General features: G+C 37.0%; 1 protein-coding gene across 1 annotated transcript; it reads left to right on the forward strand.

Annotated features, from left to right (window-relative positions):
• The first annotated feature begins 10,722 nt into the window (after nucleotides 1-10,722).
• On the forward strand, nucleotides 10,723-11,664 carry LOC110576477 (olfactory receptor 52J3-like). Its single transcript, XM_021685667.2, has one exon. It carries the CDS (start codon nucleotides 10,723-10,725, stop codon nucleotides 11,662-11,664), a length of 942 nt encoding a protein of 313 aa, XP_021541342.1.
• Nucleotides 11,665-25,476: the final 13,812 nt, after the last annotated feature.

Consider the following 25,476-nt stretch of genomic DNA (forward strand, 5'->3'; position numbering starts at 1 on the left):
AGAATTAAAAAGGAATAGCACCTAATGCATATGAGATGGAACTTCTGAGCAGAGAAACGCCTTGTTATATTAAGTAAATGTGCTTGACAATAATGTTGATTTTTTTTTTTTTTGGCTCCATTCTGTAAATATTTTAATGAATTCAGAGAGTGAAAGCTTAAGTTTGCTGTCCAATTCATATGGTAAGTGATGGCCCATCAGAGTCTTTATATGGGATTTTTAATCTCTGGTGTCAGTAGATGTAAAGTAGAATTACCAGGTGTGCTGTATTTTTTGTGTGCAAGTGACCCTATGTCATTCACATGGCTTTTTTTGATGATTCTTATTCCTTTTTATCTCCAGGCCTCCCTGTGTCTGTTTCTCTCTCCTTACTTTGCATTCCCCTCTTATCTCTCCTTTTCTTTTTTTTCTCTTCAGAAATTAGTCATTTTCATTCCATTACAAGAACTGTATTGTGATATCCTGTGATTTCATTATAAATACTCTAAACATCCAACATTTTGTCATAGATTAAGTCCAGATTTTGTACATGGAGAGAGAGAGAGGAAATGAATGGGGCTACAAAAAGCTTCATCCTAAATTTTTGTGTAGAGTTTGTCAAAAATATATTTAGGTTTTCATAGACCCAACTCTGATGTACACATAAAGGAAGAAACTGCCTGCAGCCTGGAGACGCTGATTACTGTCCCCTTTTAGGTTCTATTGGTATTCTAACTTACTTTTAGACTCATTTTGTATTTGTTTCCTTTGTCCTTTCTTTCCATATATTATTTTCACAATTAAACAGAACTTGAGTATATTCCCGGTTCTAACATTAATATATGTTTCAATGATCCTCAATTTCTTTACATTCTAAATATAGTCATAGTTTTATTTCAAATATTAAGCATGAAGGCAATCATATAATGCTTCTAAAGTCATCAGCATAGGGGCGCCAAAGCGTCTGCCTTTGGCTCAGGTCATGATCCCAGGGTCCTGGGATCGAGCCTCGCATCAGGCTCCCTGCTCGGTGGGAAGCCTGCTTCTCCCTCTCCCATTCCCCCTGCTTGTGTTCCCTCTCTCGCTGTGTCTCTGTCAAATAAATAAATAAACTCTTTAAAAAAAATTTTTTAAAAGTCATCAGCATAGTGCCCTGCATGTTTACAGTAAATACAAAATAATTGTTAGCTGTATTACATTATTTATTTATTACATTATTTGTATTACTATGCTTCATTCATTATTCTTATCCTTGACAACAGTGTTTCTATTAGAGATATTTATGGGTTTTTATTTATTTTTTTAATTTTTTATTGTTATGTTAATCACCATATGGGTTTTTATTTTAATACCACCCTCATAGCAAATACCCTAAAGCTGAAGTGACACAAAGTACAATAAGTATCAAATATAATATATACATTATATATGTACATTATATATATAGACACACAAGATACTAATGCACAGCTAATTTGTGGACATTTATAAAAACTTATTGTCTTGGGACCCATGGATGGCTCACTTGGTTAAGCATCTGCCCTCAGTTCAGGTCGTGATCCCAAGGGTCTTGGGATCGAGTCCCACATCAGGCTCCTTGCTCAGCAGGGTCCTGCTTCTCCCTCTGCCTGCCAATACCCCTGCTTGTGTGCTCTCTCTCTCTCTCTCCCTCTCTCTCTCTCATTCTGATAAATAAATAAATAAACAAAATCTTTAAAAAAAAAACTTGATTGTCTTGAAGTTATTATCTAAGGGAAATTTTAAAATGCTCATTTTCCTTACATCCATCACAAATGACATTTATATTTTTCAAATATATATTTAACAATTACCTCTTAGTCTTTAAAACAGGAATTTTTAATCTGGAAATAATTATTTACATCATTTATTCTTCTCTTCCTCCATGTGCAACATGAGGGAACTAATCTCCACCATCTTATGTCATCTCAGTTCACATTTATTAATCTTACTCATATGTTCCTTTTGCTAACTGTCTGTACCATGATCTCTTGCACCAACCATGTGATAACTCTTCTCTCTGAAGTACCTCTATCGCCAGCCAGCTCCTGTCTTCCAGACCAGCGGATTTTATTTCATAAATGTCTCTCAGATATTTTGTTTTCTGTCTCCTATGGTACCATCTTATTTAGCATTTCTAGTGACCAGCATGTGATGTTAGGACTTTTGCTAAGTTCCCCATGCTAAACATCCTCCTAACTTCAGGTTCCTTATCACAATCAACATCCTTGGTTTTTGCTTTGCAGAGATATGGCTATTCCTTGATAAACTCCTCTCCGAAGATATTATACCTACTTTCTATGATTTACTACCTTTCTCTCCCCAATCACTAAATAGTAATGGCACATCAATTTTCTGGTATTTGAATTTGAATTTTTAAAATCTACTATTCAAATAAAATCTTATTTCAGAAAAATGTAAACATTGGTTCACACTAGAGTGAATTTCTACGTGTCTGTAAATTTAAGGGCAACTTCCCCCACACTGTTGAAAGTGGAGCAATATTCACTTTTCTTGGTTTACTGTGCACGTAGGCTCTGTTCTCTTACTCACAATTTAATATTATAATGACTTGCAAAGAGTGCATTTCATCCTCTCTCCTCCTGGGCCATAAGGAATTTGATCTTACTTTATTTATCCACTTACTCACAGTGTGACTCACTCAGCTACTCAATAAATGTATGCTGAATGAATCAATCTAAGAAAGGATAGAATTCCCCTGGGAAGCCATCTGGCCCCGGACTTTTGTTTTTTAAGAAGTTTTTGATTATTGCTTCAATTTCATTACTGGTTATTGGTCTATTCAAATCGTCTATTTCTTCCTGTTTCAGTCTTGGTAGTTTATAAGTTTCCAAGAAGGCATCCATTTCTTCCAGATTGCTTAATTTGTTGGCATACAGTTGCAGGTAATAATTTCTAATAATTGTTTCTTCCTTGGTGTTAGTCATGATCTTTCCCCTTTCATTCCTGATTTTATTAATTTGGGTCCTTTCTCTTTTCTTTTGGATAAGTTTGGCCAGTGGTTTATCAATCTTATTCTTTCAAAGAACCAGCTTCTAGTTTTGTTGATCTGTTTTACTATTTTTCTGGTTTCTATTTCATTGATCTCTGCTCTAATCTTTATTATCTCTCTTCTCCTGCCTGGTTTAAGTTTTATTTGCTCTCCTTTCTCCAGCTCCTTTAAGTGTAGGGTTAGCTTGTGCATTTGAGATTTTTTAAATTTTTTGAGAGAGGCTTGGATGGCTATGTATTGCCCCCTTAGGACTGCCTTTGCAATATCCCATAGGTTTTGGACCAATATGTTTTCATTCTCATTGGTTTCCATGAATTGTTTAAGTTCTCCTTTAATTCCTGGTTGACCCATTTATTCTTTAGAGGATGCTCTTTAACTTCTAAGTGTTTGAATTCCTTCCAATTTTTTTTTAAAGACTTTATTTATTTATTTATTTATTTATTTATTTATTTGAGAGAGAGAGAAACAGCATGAGAGGGGAGAGGGTCAGAGGGAGAAGCAGGCTCCCCGCCGAGCCGGGAGCCCGATGTGGGACTTGATCCCAGGACTCTGGGACCATGACCTGAGCCAAAGGCAGTCGCTTAACCAACTGAGCCACCCAGGCACCCCCCTTCCAATTTTTTTCTTGACAGTCTCTTTAATAAGTGGTGCTGGGAAAATTGGACAGCCACATGCAGAAGAATGAGACTGGACCATTCTCTTACACCATACACAAAGAAACTCAAAATGGATGAAAGACCTCAATGTGAGACAGGAATTCATCAAAATCCTAGAGGAGAACAGAGGCAGTTACCTCTTCACCATCGGCTTTTTCTTTCAAGACACGTCTCCAAAGGTAAGGGAAACAAAAGTGAAAATGAACTTTTGGGACTTCATCAAGATAAAAAGCTCTGCACAGCAAAGGAAACAGTCAACAAAACTAAGACACAGCCCATGGAATGGAAGAAGATATATGCAAATGACATTACAGATAAAGGGCTGATTTCCAAGATCTAAAAGAACTTCTCAAACTCAACACTCAAAAAACTAATAACCCAGTCAAAAATTGGGCAGAAGACATGAACAGATATTTCTCTAAAAAAGACATACAAATGGCTACCTGACACATGAAAAAATGTTCAACATCACTCGGCATCAGGGAAATCCAAATCAAAACCACAATGAGATACCACCTTACACCAGTTAGAATGTCAAAAATTAACAAGACAGGAAACAACAAATGTTGGTGAGGATGTGGAGAAAGGGGAACCCTTTTACACTGTTGGTGGGAATGCAAGCTGGTGCAGTCACTCTGGGAAACAGTATGGAGTTTCCTCAAGATGTTAAGAATAGAGCTACCCTATGACCCAGCAATTGTACTACTAGGTATTTACCCTAAAGATACAGACATAGTGAAAAGAAGGGGCACGTGCACCCGAATGTTCAGAGCAGCAATGTCCACAATAGCCAAACTATGGAAGGAGCTGAGATGCCTTTCAACAGATGAATGGATAAAGAAGATGTGGTACATATACACAATGGAATATTATTCAGGCATCAGAAAGGACAAATACCCACCATTTGCATCGACATGGATGGAACTGGAGGGGATTATGTTAAGTGAAGTAAGTCAAGCAGAGAAAGACAATTATCATATGGTTTCACTCGTACGTGGAACATAAGCAATAGCACAGAAGACCATAGGGGAAGGGAGGGAAATCCAAAGGGGAAGAGATCAGAGAGGGAGATGAACCATGGGAGACTGTGGATCCCGAGAAATAGTTTGGGGGTTTCAGAGGGGAGGAAGGTGCGGGGGGAAGGGGTAACAGGGTGATGGGTATTGAGGAGGGCATGTGCTGTGATGAACACTGGTTGTTATACTTAAATGATGAATCATTGAACACTATATCAAAAACTAATTATGTACTATACAGTGGCTAACTGAACATAAAAATAAATAAATAAATACAGTAATTATTGGTGAAGAACTAAAAAAAATCTAAGAAAGGATAAAAGAACTCATGTGCTTGCTATTAATCATAGTATAATACAAGAAAGTTAACATTAGATGTATGTGGTGGTGTAAGCTACCATTGTCAAAATTAAAAAAAAAAATGTATAGAAACAGAATGAAAAAGAATATTATACTATGTCAGAAAGATGTGAGTAAAATGATATAATTCTAAAAATAGTGAGTGAGAACAGCACATCTTTCCAACTCAATTAATTTATTAGTGCAAAATGGAATATACAGGGCGCCTGGGTGGCTCAGTTGGTTAAGCAACTGCCTTCGGCTCAGGTCATGATCCTGGAGTCCCTGGATCGAGTCCCGCATCGGGCTCCCTGCTCGGCAGGGAGTCTGCTTCTCCCTCTGACCCTCCTCCCTCTCATGCTCTCTGTATCTCATTCTCTCTGTCTCAAATAAATAAATAAAATCTTTAAAAAAAAAAAAAATGGAATATACATTTTTTTACTTCTTGTTTCACTTATTGTGCCATTCTTTCTTAAACACACACATGTACACACAACCCCTAAACATGTGTTTGCACACACACATATGTATATATGTACATGCACATACACACACAATGTTGGGGGAATATACAAAATGGAAAACATTCTGTCATGAAATTCTAATGTGGCCAATTTCATGTTACTGTAATTTAAAACCCTGATTCAAAATTCCTTAAGCTTCAGAGCTTTTAATAATAGGCTCTCAGGAGCATTTATAATGTGGCTTTGGAACACGATTTCACTATTTTTACTCCCTGAGTTGATAGCCAGATGCCTCTGTTCTTTCCTCCAGTAGAAACACTGATTACAGACTCTTTTTCTCTTACACAACTAGGGTCACATCCATTTAATCAATATGCATAGATTATGATCGTATGAAAATACTTCTTCATTGAGGAATATAAAATTGAAATGAAAAACTATAATCTCAAATGTAATTAACCTTTATCTTCCACATATTTTAATTTGAAATTACTTATTTTGTTCAAGTCAATTACTTAGTCATTTTTTTCACAAAATTTACCTAAGAAACATTACTCAGTATATTGTGCCAGGTACTGTGGTAGACATAAGGATGTACATGATAATTTGGGGATTTTGCTCCATAGTGGATGAGGCATATCAGAGTTACATATATAAAGTTCTGAATGAAAATAATGAGTGTTGTGTGTATATAAGGAAAGGGAGGAAGGGAGAGAAACACAGGGAGTGGTGGTCAATCAGGAAAGAGGGCACAGTCAAGCTGTGCAGATGGGTAAGCTGATTTCTCTGGGCATAGGATAATGAGTACATTCTAGAAAAAAAAAAAGAAAATATGACGAGCATTGTATTTTTATTTTTCTTATTTTCAGTGCATTTACCATGTGCATCCTAATAAGACTGACTACAATCTGGCAGATGTGCAGCAGTAATTTTTTCCTGAGAGTCCTGTTACCTTTTAAGCCATTATGATTTACATATTTCCCATTCTCACTCATTCTTTGCTTAATACTCACTTCATGCCTTCTTATTTTTATCTTCTTTTTAAAATATATTTTTAAAGATTTTATTTATTTTGAGACAGAGAGAGAGCAAAAGAGCACCAGCGGGGGTGGGGGCGGAACAGAAGGAGAGGGAGAGAATCCCAAGTAGACTCCATGCCCAGCACAGAGCCCAACGTGGGGCTCAATCCCACCACCCTGAGATCATCACCTGAGCTGAAATCAAGAGTTGGATGCTCAACCGACTGAGCCACCCAGGTGCCCCTTATTTTTATCTTCTAATTCATGCAGATAGAAGGGGTTTTTTCGTCTTGTTTCTTGTCCCCAAAGTTCCACATAAAAACAATAAAGTGTATAAATCTTAAGAACCCAATTCAATGTGTCTGTTTTTGCTTTTACAAGATTTCTGTTAGATGAATCCATTTTGCATATAACAATAGTTCACTTGTGTTCGTTTTTTTAATTTGTTTGCTTCTTATTGTTTTATTTATGTGTTGTTTTATTTCTTCATACATAGTATTTTCTTTAATGAATAAAACCAATTAACCCAATTAATGTATACATTCTACTGTTTGAATGATTTGACTTGTTTGATTTTTTTTCACTATTCTGAATAAATCCCTATGAACATTTTTGTGTATGTATTTTGGTGTACATAATCTTTTATTTTCTTTGGACATTAACCTAGTAGTAATTGCTGGTACAGGGAATAGTTAGAATTAATAGACACTTTCAGTTTCCAAAGGGGTCAGTAGATGCCCCCTATCTTGAAGAACACTTGGAATTAGCAGTCTTAATTTCAGCCATACTGAAAAGTTTATAGGGTGTCACACTGTGCTTTGATTTCACATTTTCCTGATGAGTAACAGGGATGAAAAATTTTTCTTATACTCATTGGGTCTTCTTTTTCTTTATGGTGCCAGAATAAGTTTTTGCTCTTATATTTTATACTGAGTTGTCATTTCTTTATAGAGTTTTAGTAATTTCAATAGCTTACTTTACTGTGTTATTAATATAAGTGCCTTAACTGATATATGTAATGGGAATATCATATCCCAGTCAGTGATTTTCCTACTGCATCACCATCCTAATAGAAACTTTGGTAAGTGGTGTTCTTTTGTTTTTCCATGATTAAGTAATGTAATTTCACTTTTATTTTTTTATTAATTATGTTGAAAAATATTTTGACTTTTTTTTGTAATATTAGGGTAACATCTTTCCTTTCTTGACTTCCATGTATTGAATCTCTCTTTTTTTTTTTAAAGATTTATTTATTATTTGACAGAGAGAGACATAGTGAGAGAGGGAACACAAGCAGGGGGAGTAGGAGAGGGAGAAGCAGGCTTCCCCGCCGTGCAGGGAGCCTGATGTGGAGCTCGATCCCAGGACCCTGGGATCACGACCCGAGCCGAAGGCAGATGCTCAACGACTGAGCCACCCAGGCGCCCTGTATTGAATCTCTTTAAATACATTTCATGTTATTTTATTTTTATGTTAAATTAATTTTTATTGACTTCTATTTAAAGTCAGTAAGACTAGCACTATGTAGGAAAGAAACAAGAAATTTTGTCTTATTTGATAGCTATGATATATTAATAAATTATCAATGATTACTAAGACATGGATGTGGTGAGGGGAGATATATGTATTGGTCATTAATGTCCTAAATCTTCATTGCTATAATATCTAATAAAATCAAGATGCAAAATTTATCCAGTAAGAGATTCTGTTTATTTCATATTTCTTTTTTTTTTTTAAGATTTTATTTACTTGAGAGAGAGAGAGAGAGAGAGGTCAAGCTAGAGAGAGAGCATGAGCTGCAGGTGGGGGGAGGGGCAGAGGCATAGGGAGAAGCAGACTCCAGGCTGAGCAGGGATCCCAACCCTGGGCTTGACCCCAGGACCCTGGATCACGACCTGAGCCAAAGGGGGATGCTTAACCGACTGAGCCACCCAGGCACCCCCATTTCATATTTCATGTGAATACATTTGGTAGCATTAGTTTTGCATCTCTGAATTTCTATTGACAAGACGTGTTGGGGGAGGGGGGGATATGTCTGCATCTCCATCAGTCCCTTTATCCCAAGTGCAGAGAATGGGATCTTTCTCAAGAGACACTCAGGTGTTAGTTCTGGTTCATGCAGGGCATTCAAGTTCGCTTTGTTTTCAGACAGGCCCCCAAGGACCCTAAATATGGGTAGTATAAAGCCTTATTCCCTTTAGTAGATATACCTGAACTCTCTATGTCTAGTCTTGCTGGAGGTGAGTTTCCTATTAAATGGGTGATGGAGATGAATGGCGATCAGAGACTCTTGTCTAACAGTTAAGGAACAGGCTACAACTGAATTTATTAAGCTAATATATTCTATCTCACTACTGTAGAAAGATTCCCTGACTGAAAGAAATCTTTACTGTATTATCCTAAGACAAATTAAATTTTTAAAATAACCCTCTATAGAGGGAACTTAAAGTTGTGGTATAAATGTTCTCAATTGTCAGTGATCATTGTGTATTAGGGCATGGTCTTCCATAATAATAATTTAAAAATAAACTCCTCAGAGGCTCAGAGTTAAGTTCAGGTTTATAAAATTGATTACAAAGAGGGAGGCAGAGAAATAAGTAGCCAGCAGATGAACATTATGTACAGTCTTGCAGGACTTAACTAGCTGGGGAAACTCTGTCATTAATAAAATGTCATTAATAAAATATTTCCCAATAATGGGACTTTTCTCTGTCACTTTTCTCAGGAGTCAATTAGAGCTGAGATGACCTGCCTTCCTATCTTCCTTCCTTCCTCTATGTTTCCTTCTGTTTTTCATTCCTTTCTTCTCTTTTCTTTTCCTCCCTTCTCTTCCTATACTTCTCATCCTTTAGTTTTTCTATAGCACTATCTTATCTCTGCTTGTTTTCAAAAGAAAGAAAGAGAAAGAAAGAAAGAAAAAGAAAGAAAGAAAGGTGGAAGGAGTGAGGGTGGGTGGGAGGAGGGAGGGTGGAAGGAAGGAAGGAAAGAAGAAACAAAGGAGAAAGAAAGAGAGATCATAACCACAGTGTGGTAAATCAGAAGCATGGATTTCTAAAGCCTGATGTTGACCACCATCATTGTCATTGGAAACACATTTTTACTTCTCTCAAAGCTTCTTCTTTCAAAACATTTTTTTGCTATTCTTTCCCCAAACCCTCCCTCACACACATACAAGGATGGGTAGAATTGTTGGATATCTGGGGACATTTTTGAGAATTTGGCAGCCAACAAAAACCTTGGGGTTCTTTATTAAGTTAATTCCCATCAGAATACTATAGCAAAGAGTCTCATTTCTCTCCTGGAAGTGATTTCCAGCTGCAGTGTTTTCCTATCTTTGTGTGGCTCTTTTCATATCTGAGGTACAGTACAGTGTGTCTATCCATCTTTTTGCAACTCTTATTATATCTGAGATACAGCACAGCATGTCTGTGGGAGCATATGAGTAAATACGGAGGGATGCATTAATGAAGCACAGTTCATCATTTTGGATCTGGTTTTCTAAATATGTATCAATGTAATAATTGATACTGAACAAACAGGTTAAAGAAATATTGCTGTATTTTCTATCATTCTACAGGTCTAGGTACACTTACATTCTTATTATATTGTCATATTCTGTGTGCAGGTGTCTTTATCTGTTGTTCGGTAATTTTGTGTTCATGTATTTAGGTAAAGTGAATTTTGTCTTCAAAGAAGATTGATATCTCAGTATAAATATAAGCCCTTTTATGTTTTCCAAATTCATTCCAGGTTTTATATGGGCTTTCAGCAAAGGAATATAAGATATTATTGTCCAAACTTGAGAGGAAGACCTTTCATAAAGTTAATGTTCCTTCCATGTGAAGAGTGCTCACTCTGTTCCTACATATTACTTTGAACTCAAGCTTTAGCATTAGTTTTTTGTTTTGTTTTGTTTTTGAGAGAGATAGGCAAGGGGAGGGGCAGAGGGAGAAGGAGAGAGAGACTCTTAAGCAGGCTCCATGCCCAGACCCGAGCACTACGTGGGCTTGATCTCACCACCTCGAGATCATGACCTGAGCCAAAATCAAGAGTTGGACACTTAAGTGATTGAGCCACCCAGGCCCCCAGCATTGGCTTCTATAATAAGAAAACTACAGATAAAAATTAAGTCTACTGGAAAGTTTTGAGATATGCATTTTTAGCTCTTATTTTTCCTTCTAGAGGTAGTCAACTACTTCTCATCTCATCAGTGGCAAGATGTTCCACATAAACACTTCCACTTTCCACCCAGACACCTTTTTTCTGACAGGCATCCCAGGACTTGAGAGTTCCCATGGCTGGATCTCCCTGCCTTTTTGCTCCATTTACTTAATGGGCAATGTTCTGTTGGGCAATGCTACGATTTTGCTGATCATCTGGTCTGGCCGTACTCTGCGGGATCCTATGTTCTACTTTCTAGCCATCTTATCAGCCATAGATCTGGCCCTCTCCACATCCTCAGTGCCCCGAGTGCTGGGTATCTTCTGGTTTAATGCACATGAAATTGGTTTTGGAGCCTGTGTGGCTCAGATGTTTCTGATACACACCCTTACAAGAATGGAGTCTGCTGTTCTGCTGGCTATGGCTTTTGACCGCTATGTGGCTATCTGTGTACCACTCCACTACACAACCACCCTGACACCCCAAGTGCTAGCAGGCATTGGTGTGGGTATTATAATGCGTCCTGTCCTGCTTATGTTGCCCATTCTCTACCTAACCCATCGTCTGCCCTTCTGTGAGACTCGAATTATTGCCCACTCCTACTGTGAGCACATGGGCATTGCCAAGTTGGCCTGTGCCAGCATTCAATTTAATGCCATTAATGGGCTTTTTGTAGCTTCTTTTCTTATTTTGCATGTGGCATTGGTTGGAATCTCTTATGCCTACATCCTCCGTGCAGTTTTCTGCCTCCCATCTCGAGATGCTCGTCACAAAGCTCTGAGTACATGTGGGTCACACATTGGGGTCATGTGTGTTTTCTATACACCTTCTTTCTTCTCCTTCCTCACCCACCGATTTGGCAAAAAAATTCCCCGTTATGTCCACATCTTGGTTGCCAATCTCTATGTGGTCCTCCCACCTGCTCTCAATCCTATTATCTACGGTGTGAGGACAAAGCAGATTCGTGAGTGTGAGATCCGTGTTTTCTCCTCAAAGTAGAGTCTTTTGTTTCCTTAGTTCTTGAGGGTGTGGGTAGAATGGAAAGAAGTTAATTCTGACTCTACTCTAGGTTGATTATCTTTTTAAATGCTCCTCATATCAAGAGATCTTGGAGCTCCTAAAGAAACAAACTTTGGAGAATGCTTTCTGTTCTTAAATCTCAATGTTTCCTCTCCCTATTGGTGTTGAGTGCATAGTCTTCTGAATATGAGGTTCTATTACAGTAGGGAAAATATCCCACTGAGAGCCTTTCACCTTTTAAGTATGGAGATTTAGTGACCCTGTGTTTGAAAATAGGATAGTATTCCAGCTGGCACACTTAGTTTATGTCAACTGCCTTGCTTTCCCTGAAACAAAGAACTAAATTTGAATGTAAAATAAGAAAGATCTTCATAGATTTCTATTAAAAACTTAAATGGATCTTATTTTACTGAAGACAATCCTGGGATATTTAGTGCATTTAAAAAAAAATGACTCCAGCTTTTACCTTTCATTTTAGCATCTTTTTCCTTATTCTTCATAAAACCCTGTAGGCACTATGTGCCCTCACTGTGCCACCACCTCCCTTTCTGGGGAAGCATGAAGTGAATGTACCTGAAAACAATACTTGTGTTAAAGAAAGAAAATCTTGTTTTTTAGAGAAGCTTGAATGTATAGAGTTCTAACAGTGGTTTTGAGTCATGTTTCATCAGATTGGGAGGGTGTGTGTTGTGTGTGTGTGTGTGGGTGTGTGTGTGTGTTAAGTGTATTTAGGCAAACTTCTATCTATAGCACCACTTCTGCCTCTCCAAAGCCCTCTTTCTTTGTGGACTGTAACATATATGCATCCTTTGGAACTTCATGCTTGCAAAAGTAGATGAATCTCAGACAAGTTCAGGTAGAAAATAAATTTTCAAAGTCCCCCTACTTTTACAAGAATTTGCTAGATATTCTTATAAGTATTTTGTGTAATCTTATAGGGACATATCTCCTCCATGACTCCTGGGGATCAACGATCCTTTTATTATTCTTCCTGAATTTGTAGTGAGCAGAAACTGATGTGTACATAAAAAACCACGAAATATTGCACTACTGGGTATTTACCCCAAAGATACAGATGTAGTGAATCAAAGGGGCAACTGAACCCCAATGTTCACAGCAGAAATGTTCACAATAGCCAAACTGTGCAAGGAGCTGAGATGTCCTTCAACAGATGAATGGATAAGAAATATGCAGTTTATATATACAATGGAATACTACTCAGCCATCAGAAAGGATGAATACCCACCATTTACATTGACATGGATGGAACTGGAGGGTATTGTGCTAAGTGAAATAAGTCAAGTGGATAAAGACAATTATCATATGGTTTCACTCATATATGGAATATAAGGACTAGCACAGAGGATCATAGGGGAAGGGAGGGAAAACTGAATAGAAAGAAATCAGAGAGGGAAACAAACCGTGAGAGACTCTTGACTCTGGGAAATAAACTGAGGGTTGCAGAAGGGGAGGTGGTGGGGAGATGGGGTAACTGGGTGATGGGTATTAAGGAGGCATATGATGTGATGAACACTGGGTGCTATACACAACTGATGAATCATTGAACGCTACATCCAAAACTAATGATGTACTATATGTTGGCTAATTAAATTTAAATAAGAAAAAATCATGAAATGGAACATAAAAGCAACTGCTCAGGAGGCTAGGAACTAATTTCCTGATGGTGTGTTCACCATCTGATGGTACAAAAATGACTGGACAACTCTGCAACATGACTGAGTCAGAACATGTATCTTCAGGGTTTGGAAGTATGGAAGATTATCTTTCAGCAAGGAGCATGGACTATAGACTTCAGTAAACACTTTCTGAAAGGAATTAATGGAAGAAACACAAAGGATCTCTAAATTCAATTATGTGAAGAATTTATTTCCTGTGAGCACCTTGAGCACATGACAGAAAGATGTACATTCTGAGCTTTTGATGGCCTCTTTTGTCAAAAGAACATCAACAGCATTCTTTCCAGGGTTTTCCTTAATTTGGATGTTGTGTTTCATATTAAGTACAACTCAAATTTAGTAATATTTAAAAATAAAATGCACAAAATAAAGATTGATATATTTACATTTATAAATTATTTTTATAAGTTGATTTTAAGTTTCCATCCAATATGTGACCCCCTACCTTGAAAACCACACAGGATTACCAACAGCATTCCTCAAAGAAACTAAATTCAGTGTCCTGCCTTTTGAGGGAAAGTTCATACATATTTCCAGTTGGTCCGATTGATAAGATTCAGATATGCTAATCTGTAAGTAATGATATTCCCTATTAAAATTTTAATGGCTACTTTATTTATTTTATTTTATTTTATTTTATTTTATTTTATTTTATTTTATTATGTTATGTTAGTCACCATACAGTACATCATTAGTTTTTGATGTAATGACTACTTTATATTCATGTCCTAACCATGTCTTTTATAGTCATAATGTTCATTGTCTCCAACCATCTCCCAAGTTTCCATTATGTAAATTCCATACAACTAAAAGTCAAGCAGGGCTAGCAGCGACAGCATTGAAAATATCTTTATCTCCTATATATTGGGTCAACATCCCCAACCCCTTTGTGGTTGGGGTCTTGATCGCAAACAACACAGGAACTGGAGCACTGTCTTCCCATCCCCATGCAGTCAAAAATCCATTTATAACTTTTGAAACCCCCAAAAGTTAACTACTAATAGCCTACTGTTGACTTGAAGCCTTACTCATAATATAAACAGTCACTTAACACCTATTTTTTGTAAGTTATATGTTTTATATACTGTATTCTTACAATAAAGTAAGATAGAGAAAAGAGAATGTTATTAAGAAAATCATAAGGAAGATAAAATACATGTATAGTATTGTACTGTATTTAAGTGGATCCACATAGTTCAAACTCATATTGTTCAATGATCAACTGGATATATATAAGTGATAGAAAGCCAACAGAAGAAAATTTTTGTAGTTCTAAATACCTAAATATCTCCATATTTATTAAATAAATTGCATAACTAATTAATAACCTTAAAAAAAATCAGGTTCTGAAGGTTTCACTGATGAATTCTACCAAACACTAAAGGAAGAAATTATGTCAATTCTCTAAAATCACTTCCAGATTATAGAAACATAAAAAATACTTACTCATTTTATGAAGGTGGACATACCCTAACACCAAAGTCATTTAAAGATGTCTAAAGATATATATATATAGACTATGTCTCAAAATTGTCTCTCATGAACAGATGCAAAAATCCTCAATGAATTATTATTAAATTAAAGCTAACAATTCACCAAAATAAATATACATTGACCAAATGGTGTTTATTCTTGGTATACAAGACTGATTGAATGTTCAAAAAACAAACAATGTAACCTAGAACATCAGCCTAAAGAAGAAAAATCATATTGATCATATCAATGGTTAAAGAAAAATATTTTTAAAAAAAAGACAACAACACATATTTATAATAACACACAGCAAACAAGGAATCAAAGAGAACTCCCTCAATTCATGTGGTAACAGATTATAGACATCACTATGTTTAGTTTTAGATAGATGACAGATGATAGAAAGATGACAGATAAAAAGATGATAGATATTTATAGATATGTGTACATACACAGGTTAGCATTTCCTTGCTCTGCCAGCTGAGAGGGTCTTAAATCAATGACACCCCAGAAGAAAAGTACATCCAGCACCCAAAACTTTGTTTCTAACACCATTATCCAGTTAAAGGTATCAGTAATCCTTGGAGAAATATCACATTCTAAGATTGGGGCAGGTGATATACGGGATATGCCTGTAGCATCTTATGGTCCCAGAAAGTAAAGAAGTGACCCTCCCCACCAAAAAAAGAATGCACAATTATGGGGTTAAGTAAAGTAACAAGGAGCCAACTGAAAGAGCTCCCAATAGCCAAAGCTGGTCAATGTGACAAAATATAGTATTGGATTACAACCTAAAGTATAAAATAAGTATTTGAGTCCATAGTGATAAAAATAAATGATTGAACAAATGGGGGAATAGATTATCTCTCATGCAAAAAAATTCCAAACAATATATGAGGATGCTGCATGTCTAAGGAGATGGAGCATAACCACTCACTGTTTAATTTGTGGGCTACACATTGTAACTTACTTGCAAAGAGATAACTTGGAAATGGAGGAGAAAGAGAATCCTGACAAATAATATCTCAGCCAGGTGATGAAACTCAATATCAACAGTGATAAATCATGTTGATAGTATGTACCCTTGATGTATTTTGACATAAATAGTATTTTACCTCATTGATCTTCTTCCCCAATCACATAACTCTCGTCTAATCTTGGGGGAAATAATCAGACTAATCTCAATTGAGGGATATTTTACAAAACCCTGACTAGTATTCCTTTTTTTAAAACAACTTTTTTATTTATTTGAGAGAGATTGAGAGGAAGAGAGAGAGTGAGGGATGAGGGGCAAAGGGAGAGAATCTTCAAGCAGACTCCCCACAAAGCAGGGAGCCCAACGTGGGGCTCAATTCCAGGATCCATGAGATCATGACCTGAATCAAAACCAAAAGTTGGATGCTGAACCAGCTGAGCCACCCAGGTGCACCTAAAACCTGACTAGTCCTTCTAAAAACTGAAGTAATCAAAACTAAGAAAAGCCTGAGTAACTGTCACAGTCAAGAGAACCTAAGAGACCTAAGTAGATATAACTAGTAAATGTAATTTGGTATCCTGGATGGGATCCCACTAGAGAAGAACATTAGGTACAATTAAAGGAATCTGAATAGCATGAACTTTAATAAAATATGAACTTAGTTAATATTGTTTCATTAATTATAACAAATGACCATACTAGTATAAAATGTTACTGATAAGGGAAATTATGTATACATTTATATGAAAGCTCTCTGTACTATATTTGCATTTTCTATAATCTACAGTGTTATAAATAAACTTTTTTAAAAAGCATATAGCTAGAAATTATCATAGACCTAGGAGAGTGAAACAGAATATGCTCTATGAAATATCAACAATTTTAATATACTGTTGAAATTATGAAAGAAGATATCTGACAAAAGAATACAGTGTTGACATTGCAGATCCTAGTATCACTCTCCAAAATTCAGGAGTTCCTTAAGTTTCCACACAAGCCTCTGCCCCTCCAACCAAAAACCTGAGCTTTTGAGGTAAGTTAAATTTGGGGGTCTTGAGAGGGCAAAGATTGTTAGAAAGCCCAATTTACTAGTTTGGATGCACAAATAAACCAAGAAATACTACACAGCTTTTACTGAGTAATAATGATATTCTGAAAGCCATTTGTTTTACTGGTATGTTTTGTTCTTTTTTGGCAATAAATCTAGCAAGGAAGATGTTGTCACATTTATCAACTCCCCTATAACTCCAAAAGTGAATCTAGGAGACATCTCCATGGCAACTCTCATCAGTATGAACTTCCACAAAATGCCCTTGCCTGGGAATACTGAGTGTTAGTTAAGTGGTTTAGATTATTATCAACAAACCATTACAAATTTCTTACTATATATCAGGAAATGTTTTAAGTGTTATACAAGTATTAGCTTTTTAAATGTTCACAACAATGTTTTGTACTAGGTATTATCCTGCTTATTGTAGAGGAGGAAATGGAGACACAATTTCTTTCCCAAACTCATGTCCATTAAGTAGGGAAGACAGGATTCAAACCCACATAGTCTGTCTCAATGTCCATCCACTTAACCAATTTTCAGTATCACACTTCTTTCCTTAGATCTCTTTTTACCAGTAAATTAAACTCTGTCTTATTTTACTATTAATAAGAACCAGGAAGCAGAAAGCATTTGTGTTCAAAACAACTGGTCTTTGTTTTATTATATTATCTCTCCCATCAAAGTTCTAATGAATACTCTACTCCATGAAATTATAAATAGTAGCTGGGCATCAATTTTTTCCTGTAGTATTTAAGGTTGAATTGTGGTTAGCATGGGGGTGAGAGGAAGAGTTAGGTGAGTTTTGGAAAAATTGACCAGATACCAGCAAGGTAAACAACATGGTAATGAAAAAAAAAAAAAATAGCCAGAATGACTTGCCAATCCCTTGCATAAAATCACTCCAGATTTTCTGTAACCTGACCTTATACATGGGGCCCATGAGAAGAAATCTAGAACTAGAGGGATTTTTTTTTTTTTTAGATTTTATTTATTTATTTGACAGAGAGAGACACAGCGAGAGAGGGAACACAAGCAGGGGGAGCGGGAGAGGGAAGAGCAGGCTCCGCACTGAGCAGAGAGCCCGATGCAGGGCTCGATTCCAGGACCCTGGGATCATGACCTGAGCCGAAGGCAGACGCTTAACGACTGAGCCACCCAGGCGCCCCTAGAACTAGAGGGATCTTGAAGAGAAGGAATGGGAGGTAAGCCCTCCCCATAGCTGTTCCTGCCTAGAGATAAGCCAATTTATCACAAGTCATCCCAAGGTTGGGAAACAGTATTCAGAATCAGGATTCTTTTTCTTTCTTTCTTTATTTCTTTTCTTTCTTTCTTTCTTTCTTTTTTTTTTTAAAGATTTTATTTATTTGAGAGAGAGAGAATGAGAGACAGAGAGCATGAGAGGGAGGAGGGTCAGAGGGAGAAGCAGACTCCCTGCCGAGCAGGGAGCCCGATGCGGGACTCGATCCAGGGACTCCAGGATCATGACCTGAGCCGAAGGCAGTCGCTTAACCAACTGAGCCACCCAGGCGCCCTCTTTCTTTCTTTCTTTCCTTTCTTTCTTCTTCTTTCTTTCTTCTTTCTTCTTCTTTCTTCTTTCTTTCTTCTTTCTCTTTCTTTCTTTCTTTTCTTTCCTTTCTTTCTCTTTCTTCTTTCTTTCTTTCTTTCTTTCTTTCTTTCTTTCTTTCTTTCTTTCTTTCTTTCCTTTCTTTCTTTCTTCTTCTAATCACCAGTGATGCTATGCTTCATATTTTTTTCTTTTTTTGGGGTTAAATAGGTGATGGGGACTAAGAGTACACTTATTGTGATGAGCATTGAATAATGTATAGAACTGTTGAATCACTATATTGTACACCTGAAACTAATATAACACTGTATGTTAACTATACTGGAATTAAAATAAAAACTTAATAAAAATTATCTTTTGAGTAATATATGTCAATATAGTATTTGTAATTTCATCTTGGAGGTATCTGAGGAAAGCAAGTCTGGATAAAATGCTATTAAGTAGGGTTTGAACATCTAGGGGGAAGATTGAGGATGTCATGTTCCTGCACAGCACAGGATCAAGAAAGGGAGTAGCAGAGGGCTAAAGATAAAACCTCTATTACAGGGTTTATGTGGAGTGAGTTCTCATTTGAAGTTGGACTTAATCTGAGGCTATCTGGCACACCTGACATTTAACTCTTGACAGGTTATGCCTTCCCAACCAGTGTCTCATTCTGTCTGACATAAGAAAGCTGTTTCTGCAATGATGGGATATATGTGAACCTTGAGTGTTATATGAGGAAGATCCAAGGGTACTTATGCAAAACAAATAGAATAAAATAGAATATATGTGTGAGTGTCATGGGTGGTTTGCATTTTGGATGTCTGGGTACACACAAAACTTCAGGAAAACCATAAAGCCACATGCCTCTATTTCTATCGGTACTACTTTAAGTTTAATATTATCTATCACTTGAACTACTGTGTCTCTTCTGTTTTCCCACCTTCCAGTCTTTTCAGCTTTATTGAGGTATACTTGACAAATAAAACTTGTATGTATTTAAGGTGTACAATATGATGTTTTGATATATGAATTGTGAAATGATTATACAATAGTCCATAATTTTGTGTGTGTGATAAGAACACTTAAAATCAATTCTCTTGGGGCACCTGGGTGGCTCAGTTAGGGAAGTATCTGATTCTTGGATTAGTCTCAGGTCATGAGCTCAGGGTTGTGGGATCCAGCCCCACATTGGGCTCTGTGCTCCACGTGGAGTCTGCTGGAGATCCTCTCTCTCCCTCTGCCCCTACCCCTGCTCATGCTCTCTCTCTCTGTCTCTAAATAAATAAATAAAATCTTTAAAAAAAAGATCAACTCTCTTGGCAAGTGTTAAGCATACAATACAGTATCATTAATTATAGTCACCACGCCATATATTGGATCTCCAGGAAGGAAAGAATGAAGATTACTTCCTGGTTTGAGTTTGGAAGAATTAAGTGTATGAGACTTCTACTTAGTGAGATAAAGAATACTTTATAAGGAACAGGCTTACAGGGAGGAATTAATTAATTGCATTTTTAAGATATTGAGCTCTAGTTGTCTATGTAACACAGAGAGTGTGTAGTGGTTAAGAACTCCAACTCAGGAATAAATCGGCCTGAGATGAATCCAAATTACATCACTTACTAGCTGTGTGTCCAGGAAAGTTTTTTTTTAACGCCTACAAGCTCCTACGTTCTCATCTGTCAAATAAGGATAGATAATAATACCTCTTAATGGGTTAACAGAAGAATAAATGAAATATGGTACCTTATATTATGTAAAGCATTTGGTACTATATATGGTACTTAGTAAATGATCAATAATTGTGAAGTATTTTATTATTATCATGATTCTCATTAAAAAGTAGAATCAATTAGGCATTTGGATCTATGGCCCTGAAGTCTGGAAGAGAAGGCAATGCTGTGGAAATAAATTCATGACCTAGAGTTATATATTAAACCTATAATAAGGCAAGACTACTCTCATTTACCTCTCTCAAAGAAAATTCAGAACTGGAGTCATAAACTCAAATCCCTGTGAAGGTCACCTAGTAAGGTAAATGAATGAGGAAAAATTGTGGAAGACAAATAGCAAGTGGTAGGGTCTGATCTCCTGCAAACCCTGTCTTAAGGGAAATGACTACTTGGCTCCAGAATGCTGGGCTGATAGTACTAGATGTGCTGACTTTTAAAAAGAAAATAAAAATCTGGTCCTCTGCCCTTTTTAAAATCAGATTATTCAGGAGGTTTTCTTGAGGCTGAGTTGTATAAATTCTTTATGTATTTAGGATATTAATCCCTTATCAGACACATCATTTGTAAGTATCTTCTCCCATTTAGTAGGTTGCTTTTTTGTTTTGTTGAATAGCACAAAGTCAAAATGTTGCTTTGGAAGAATATTTGATAAAACATGAAAATAAATTCTTTACAATGTAACATAAAAAATATCCAGATTCTTATGTAAAATATCATGGTTTTTTTTTAAAGATTTTATTTATTTATTTGACAGAAAGAGACACAGCGAGAGAGGGAACACAAGCAGGGGGAGTGGGAGAGGGAGAAGCAGGCTTCCCACGGAGCAAGGAACACCGTGTGGGGCTTGATCCCAGGACCCTGGGATCATGACCTAAGCCGAAGGCAGACGCTTAACGACTGAGCCACCCAGGCGCCCCTAAAATTTCATGATTTTTAAAGATTGAGAACTAGTTCAGTTTTTAAATAATTCACAGTTATATGGATGAAATAAAGCCTTATTCTGTAAGCTTTGTCCTGTGGACCACCACTTTGCACATCTGGCCTACCAGCATCCCCCAAACAGCCAATTTCTTTCATTTGTTCTTTTTCATTTATATCCTGGACGATGATGTAACATAAGGCTTTAGAACAAAGACAAGTGGCCCCAAAGAGACCTGAGCCCAGTCCTCAGGCCTGCAATTTTAGTAATCACTCAATTTCTCTAAGCCATAAATTTTGGACAAGACTAATATCTATTTCAGATATTTACAACAAAGATTAAATGAGATATTGTGCATAATATATTTGGTACCGTATGGACAAATAATACATCATCAATTAAGTGTATGCAATATATTTGCCTCTCAGATATATGACCTAATCTCTCCAAAGCACTAAATTAATCTATCAAAGATCTTATTCCCTCCTACCAATCTGACCACACATGAAAGAGGGTGAAATCCCAACACCTTCCTTCCCTCATTGTTCATGGCTTCAATTCTTCCAGCTACCACACCCAGGACCAACCCTACAGTGCCCTCACCTTTGGAAGTCTAGAAAAGAGGCTTAGGTCTGACATGTTCTTTAACCCAAAAAAAGTAATTCTCTTTTCTTCCAATTTCTCCCTTCTTTTAGCCCATTGGATTTTTTTTCAGAATTTTTGGGGGCTTATAATAATATCTACTTTAATAAGTTGAAGTTAAGACTCAAAACAAATGACTGTATGGAAATATTCTGAACTTCATTTATAACCATTTCAGTTATCATTTGTTGTGTGGCCTTAAGAAAGGCATTGCATTTTTATGGACTCTGGTTCTTTATTTGCAAATCAGAAACTTGTAATCAATGAATTCCATGGCTCCTTCCCATTTGTAAGAGTCTTTGTTCTCTGGCTATTGTCTGTATATCCTTGCCTGAGTTTTCATCAGGCTCACAGCAAAGAGGTCCAGCTCTTTTCAGCCTCTTGACCCAAGGTAAGGCAGAAAATGACACAGCAGCCAGATCGTGGCTGGGAGGGTGGGGATTCTTTAGGGCCATGGACTTTGTTCTTTACCCCAGTTGTAGTAAGAAAGAATAGGAGTGCTTTAAGTGAGTAGATAACATAAGGTGTTTTACAAAAGGTCACTCTGGCTGCAAAGTGGAGAATAAACTGGAGGGTGAGACAAAAGGAAGGGTCCAAATTAGGAGCCGATAAAAAAGTTCTTGCATAGGAGGATGGCGATTTGGATGGGAATTATGGCAAAAGAGATGGATCAGGAAAAATTGATAGATGGTTGGGAGAAAAACTTCTATAGGCCTTCATGTCAGTTTGGATGTGGTAAATAGTGAGATAGTGGACACTGATGTAAGAATAGATTTGAGTTGAGAGAAATAATAGGGGAGGCAGTTCTTCACCTTTCATAAAGCAGACAGCAAAGTTCTGTTAGACATTATAGCCTTTTCTTTAGGCTTGGCATGATTGTAGGACAGGAACTGCCTGAGGAAGGGGTCACATGCTCTAATCTGTAGTGATTGACACGGTATAATTTCAGGTCTCTGTCCACAGAGATGTTCAGGATTTTTTTTTTAATAATTGATTTCTTGGGGCCCCTGGGTGGCTCAGTCGTTAAGCGTCTGCCTTCGGCTCAGGTCATGATCCCGGAGTCCTGCGATCAAGCCCTGCACGGTGCTCCCTGCTCTGTGGGAAGCCTGCTTCTCCCTCTCCCACTCCCCCTGCTTGTGTTCCCTCTCTCACTGTGTCTCTCTCTCTCAAATAAATAAAATCTTTTAAAAAGAATTTATTTATTTATTTGAGAGAGAGAGAGAGAGAGAGAGAATGCACACGTGGGGAGGGGAGGAGGGAGAAGGAGAGAGAAATTTTAGCAGACTCATTGCTGAACCCAATGCAGAGTTTGATCTCAGGACTCTGAGATCACAACCTGAGCTGAAACCAAGAGTTGGATGCTTAAACAACTGCACCACCCAGAGGCCCCAAAATGCTCAGAGGTTTAAGCTTAGGAAATGAGCAGCAATTTTATTCAATGATGTCACTCATGAACTCACAAACTTATCAACAAATATTGAGTGCTTCATTGTCCAAGTATGTGTTAAGCAACTTGGATGCAAAAATAAGTAAGTCTTACAAACATTTGTAGATCACAGGATTTACACTTTGGCAAAAGCAAACAACCTTAAAACAAGTAAGAGTTAATGCTTGTTGAAATTATGTTGTAGAAATCAGTACACTGTGAGAGGGAACAAAATTCAGACATGAATTTATTATACTTGGAACAGAAGGGCGCCAGCCAAGTATTAATAGGAAGTATATTGCTACCGAATTGTTAAATGGGACAGATTCAAAGAGTTGAAGAAATGTATTTTTCTTAGCAGAATAATATTCCCCCAAAAGATGTCAATGTCTTAATCTCTGAAATTTATGACTATATTACCATATCTGGCAAAAAACACTCTGTAGATGTAATTAGGGTTAGATACCTTGAGATAGGGAGAGCATCCTGGATTATCAGGGGGGCCCAATCTAATTACATGAATCCTCAAAAGCAGAGAACCTTTCCTAGTTATGGTCAGGGGAGTTGACAATGGAAGAAAGGCACAGGAGATGTAATATTGCTGGCTTTGCATATGGAGGAAGGGAGCCTTGAATCAAAAAATGCAGGTGGCCTCAGAAGCTGGAAAAACTCCAGAAAGAAATGCAGGCTTGCCAACACCTTGACCTCAGCCGAGTAAAACTCATGTCAGACCTCTAACCTATAGAATTGTAAAATAATAAATTTGTGTTGTTTCAAGCCATTAGTTTTATGATAATTTGTTATGCAGCAATAAAAAACTAATACAGCATTCCTGACATAGAACACACCATAAGCAAAGGATTAGGTATAAGTAACAGTGTAATGTATTTATATTACACCAATCAAGTGCAAGACAGTATTAACAGACAAAGTAGTATTGAATAATGGAAAGCCTTTGTGCAAATATGGAGCCTTACCATTATCTTGTAACTTATTGGACATCTATTGAAGGATTTTAAGTGTGGCGACAGTTACATTTTTAAAAGATCCTTCAAACAGTTCATCTCAACATACAGGATGATGGGATAATCCAGGGGTAATTTTAAATCTGGACTAAAACAGCTGCAGAGGGAATCAATGAATGAAAAAAAAAAAATTTGAGGTAGCTTAATAAGGAGGATCTTCACAGTTTGATGATTGAAACTTGTTTAAAATACATGTTTATTTATTTATTTTTAAAGATTTTATTTATTTATTTGACAGAGAGAGACACAGCGAGAGAGGGAACACAAGCAGGGGGAGTGGGAGAGAGAGAAGCAGGCTTCCCGCTGAGCAGGGAGCCCAATGTGGGGCTCGATCCCAGGACCCTGGGATCATGACCCGAGCCGAAGGCAGACGCTTAACGACTGAGCCACCCAGATGCCCCAAAATATATATTTACTTCCATGTCTACAACTAAGTATTGTTGTCTTACAAATACCTTTCTAGTCTTGGCAGATAAACAGTATGCCAACCTCCTCTTTCAGCTTGTCTGGCTCCGAATATTCAGTCACATATGTATGTACACTCGTTGTTTAGTGGAATTTGTGAATTTCTTATAAACTATGTTTGTTGTATAGCAACAACAAAAACAACAACAAAAAGCAACCTAAATGATTTTATTCTGTCTCTGCCCCTTCCCAGAATCACTTCATAGTGGGATTGTTGCTGCGGCCTCCTGTCAATGCCCTCTTCATCTCTCTCAATATCAATCCATCTTGCTCATGCTTTCAGACATGCCATTCATACCATTTGATTTATCATGTTAGCTGTTTGCTGTAGAGATTAAATTGTCTCCCCAGTACCTCCTGCATTTAGACTTTTCAAGGCTTTTATAGGTACTCCAAAATCTGATTCACTCACACTATTCAAAATTATCCCTCACTATTTGCCCAATCATACTCTTTATTCCAGCCAGACTAACATCCTTTACGGCTACTATGTGCTAGTTCATTTCTCCTTGATAGTATAGTGAGTGTACATTGTAAATATGTAAATTTAATAAATGCTGCTTGAAAATGATCTCAATCTGTCTAATTTTATCCATTATTTAAGGGATGACTCAAGCCCAACTACTCCATTATATAGTGTTTTGTTTCAACTACTCAAAATATGAATTAATCCTCTGTGAATCATCATCTATCACCTGATTATTTCATCTTTCTTGTTCAATAATATATTCTTGACTTTATTGTAAATTCTTTTTGCTCTCCCACAGTCCTCCACTAGATAGTGACCACTGTGGCACTGAAATAGGTGCCAATTCACACTTAACAGTTGATAATT

The sequence above is a fragment of the Neomonachus schauinslandi genome, chromosome 11 (assembly GCF_002201575.2).
Source record: "Neomonachus schauinslandi chromosome 11, ASM220157v2, whole genome shotgun sequence".
Classification (NCBI taxonomy): Eukaryota; Metazoa; Chordata; class Mammalia; order Carnivora; family Phocidae; genus Neomonachus; species Neomonachus schauinslandi.

Bases quoted from the DNA above. Each gene is read 5' to 3' on its own strand.
- LOC110576477 (XM_021685667.2), top strand. From the start codon at position 10,723: ATGTTCCACATAAACACTTCCACTTTCCACCCAGACACCTTTTTTCTG.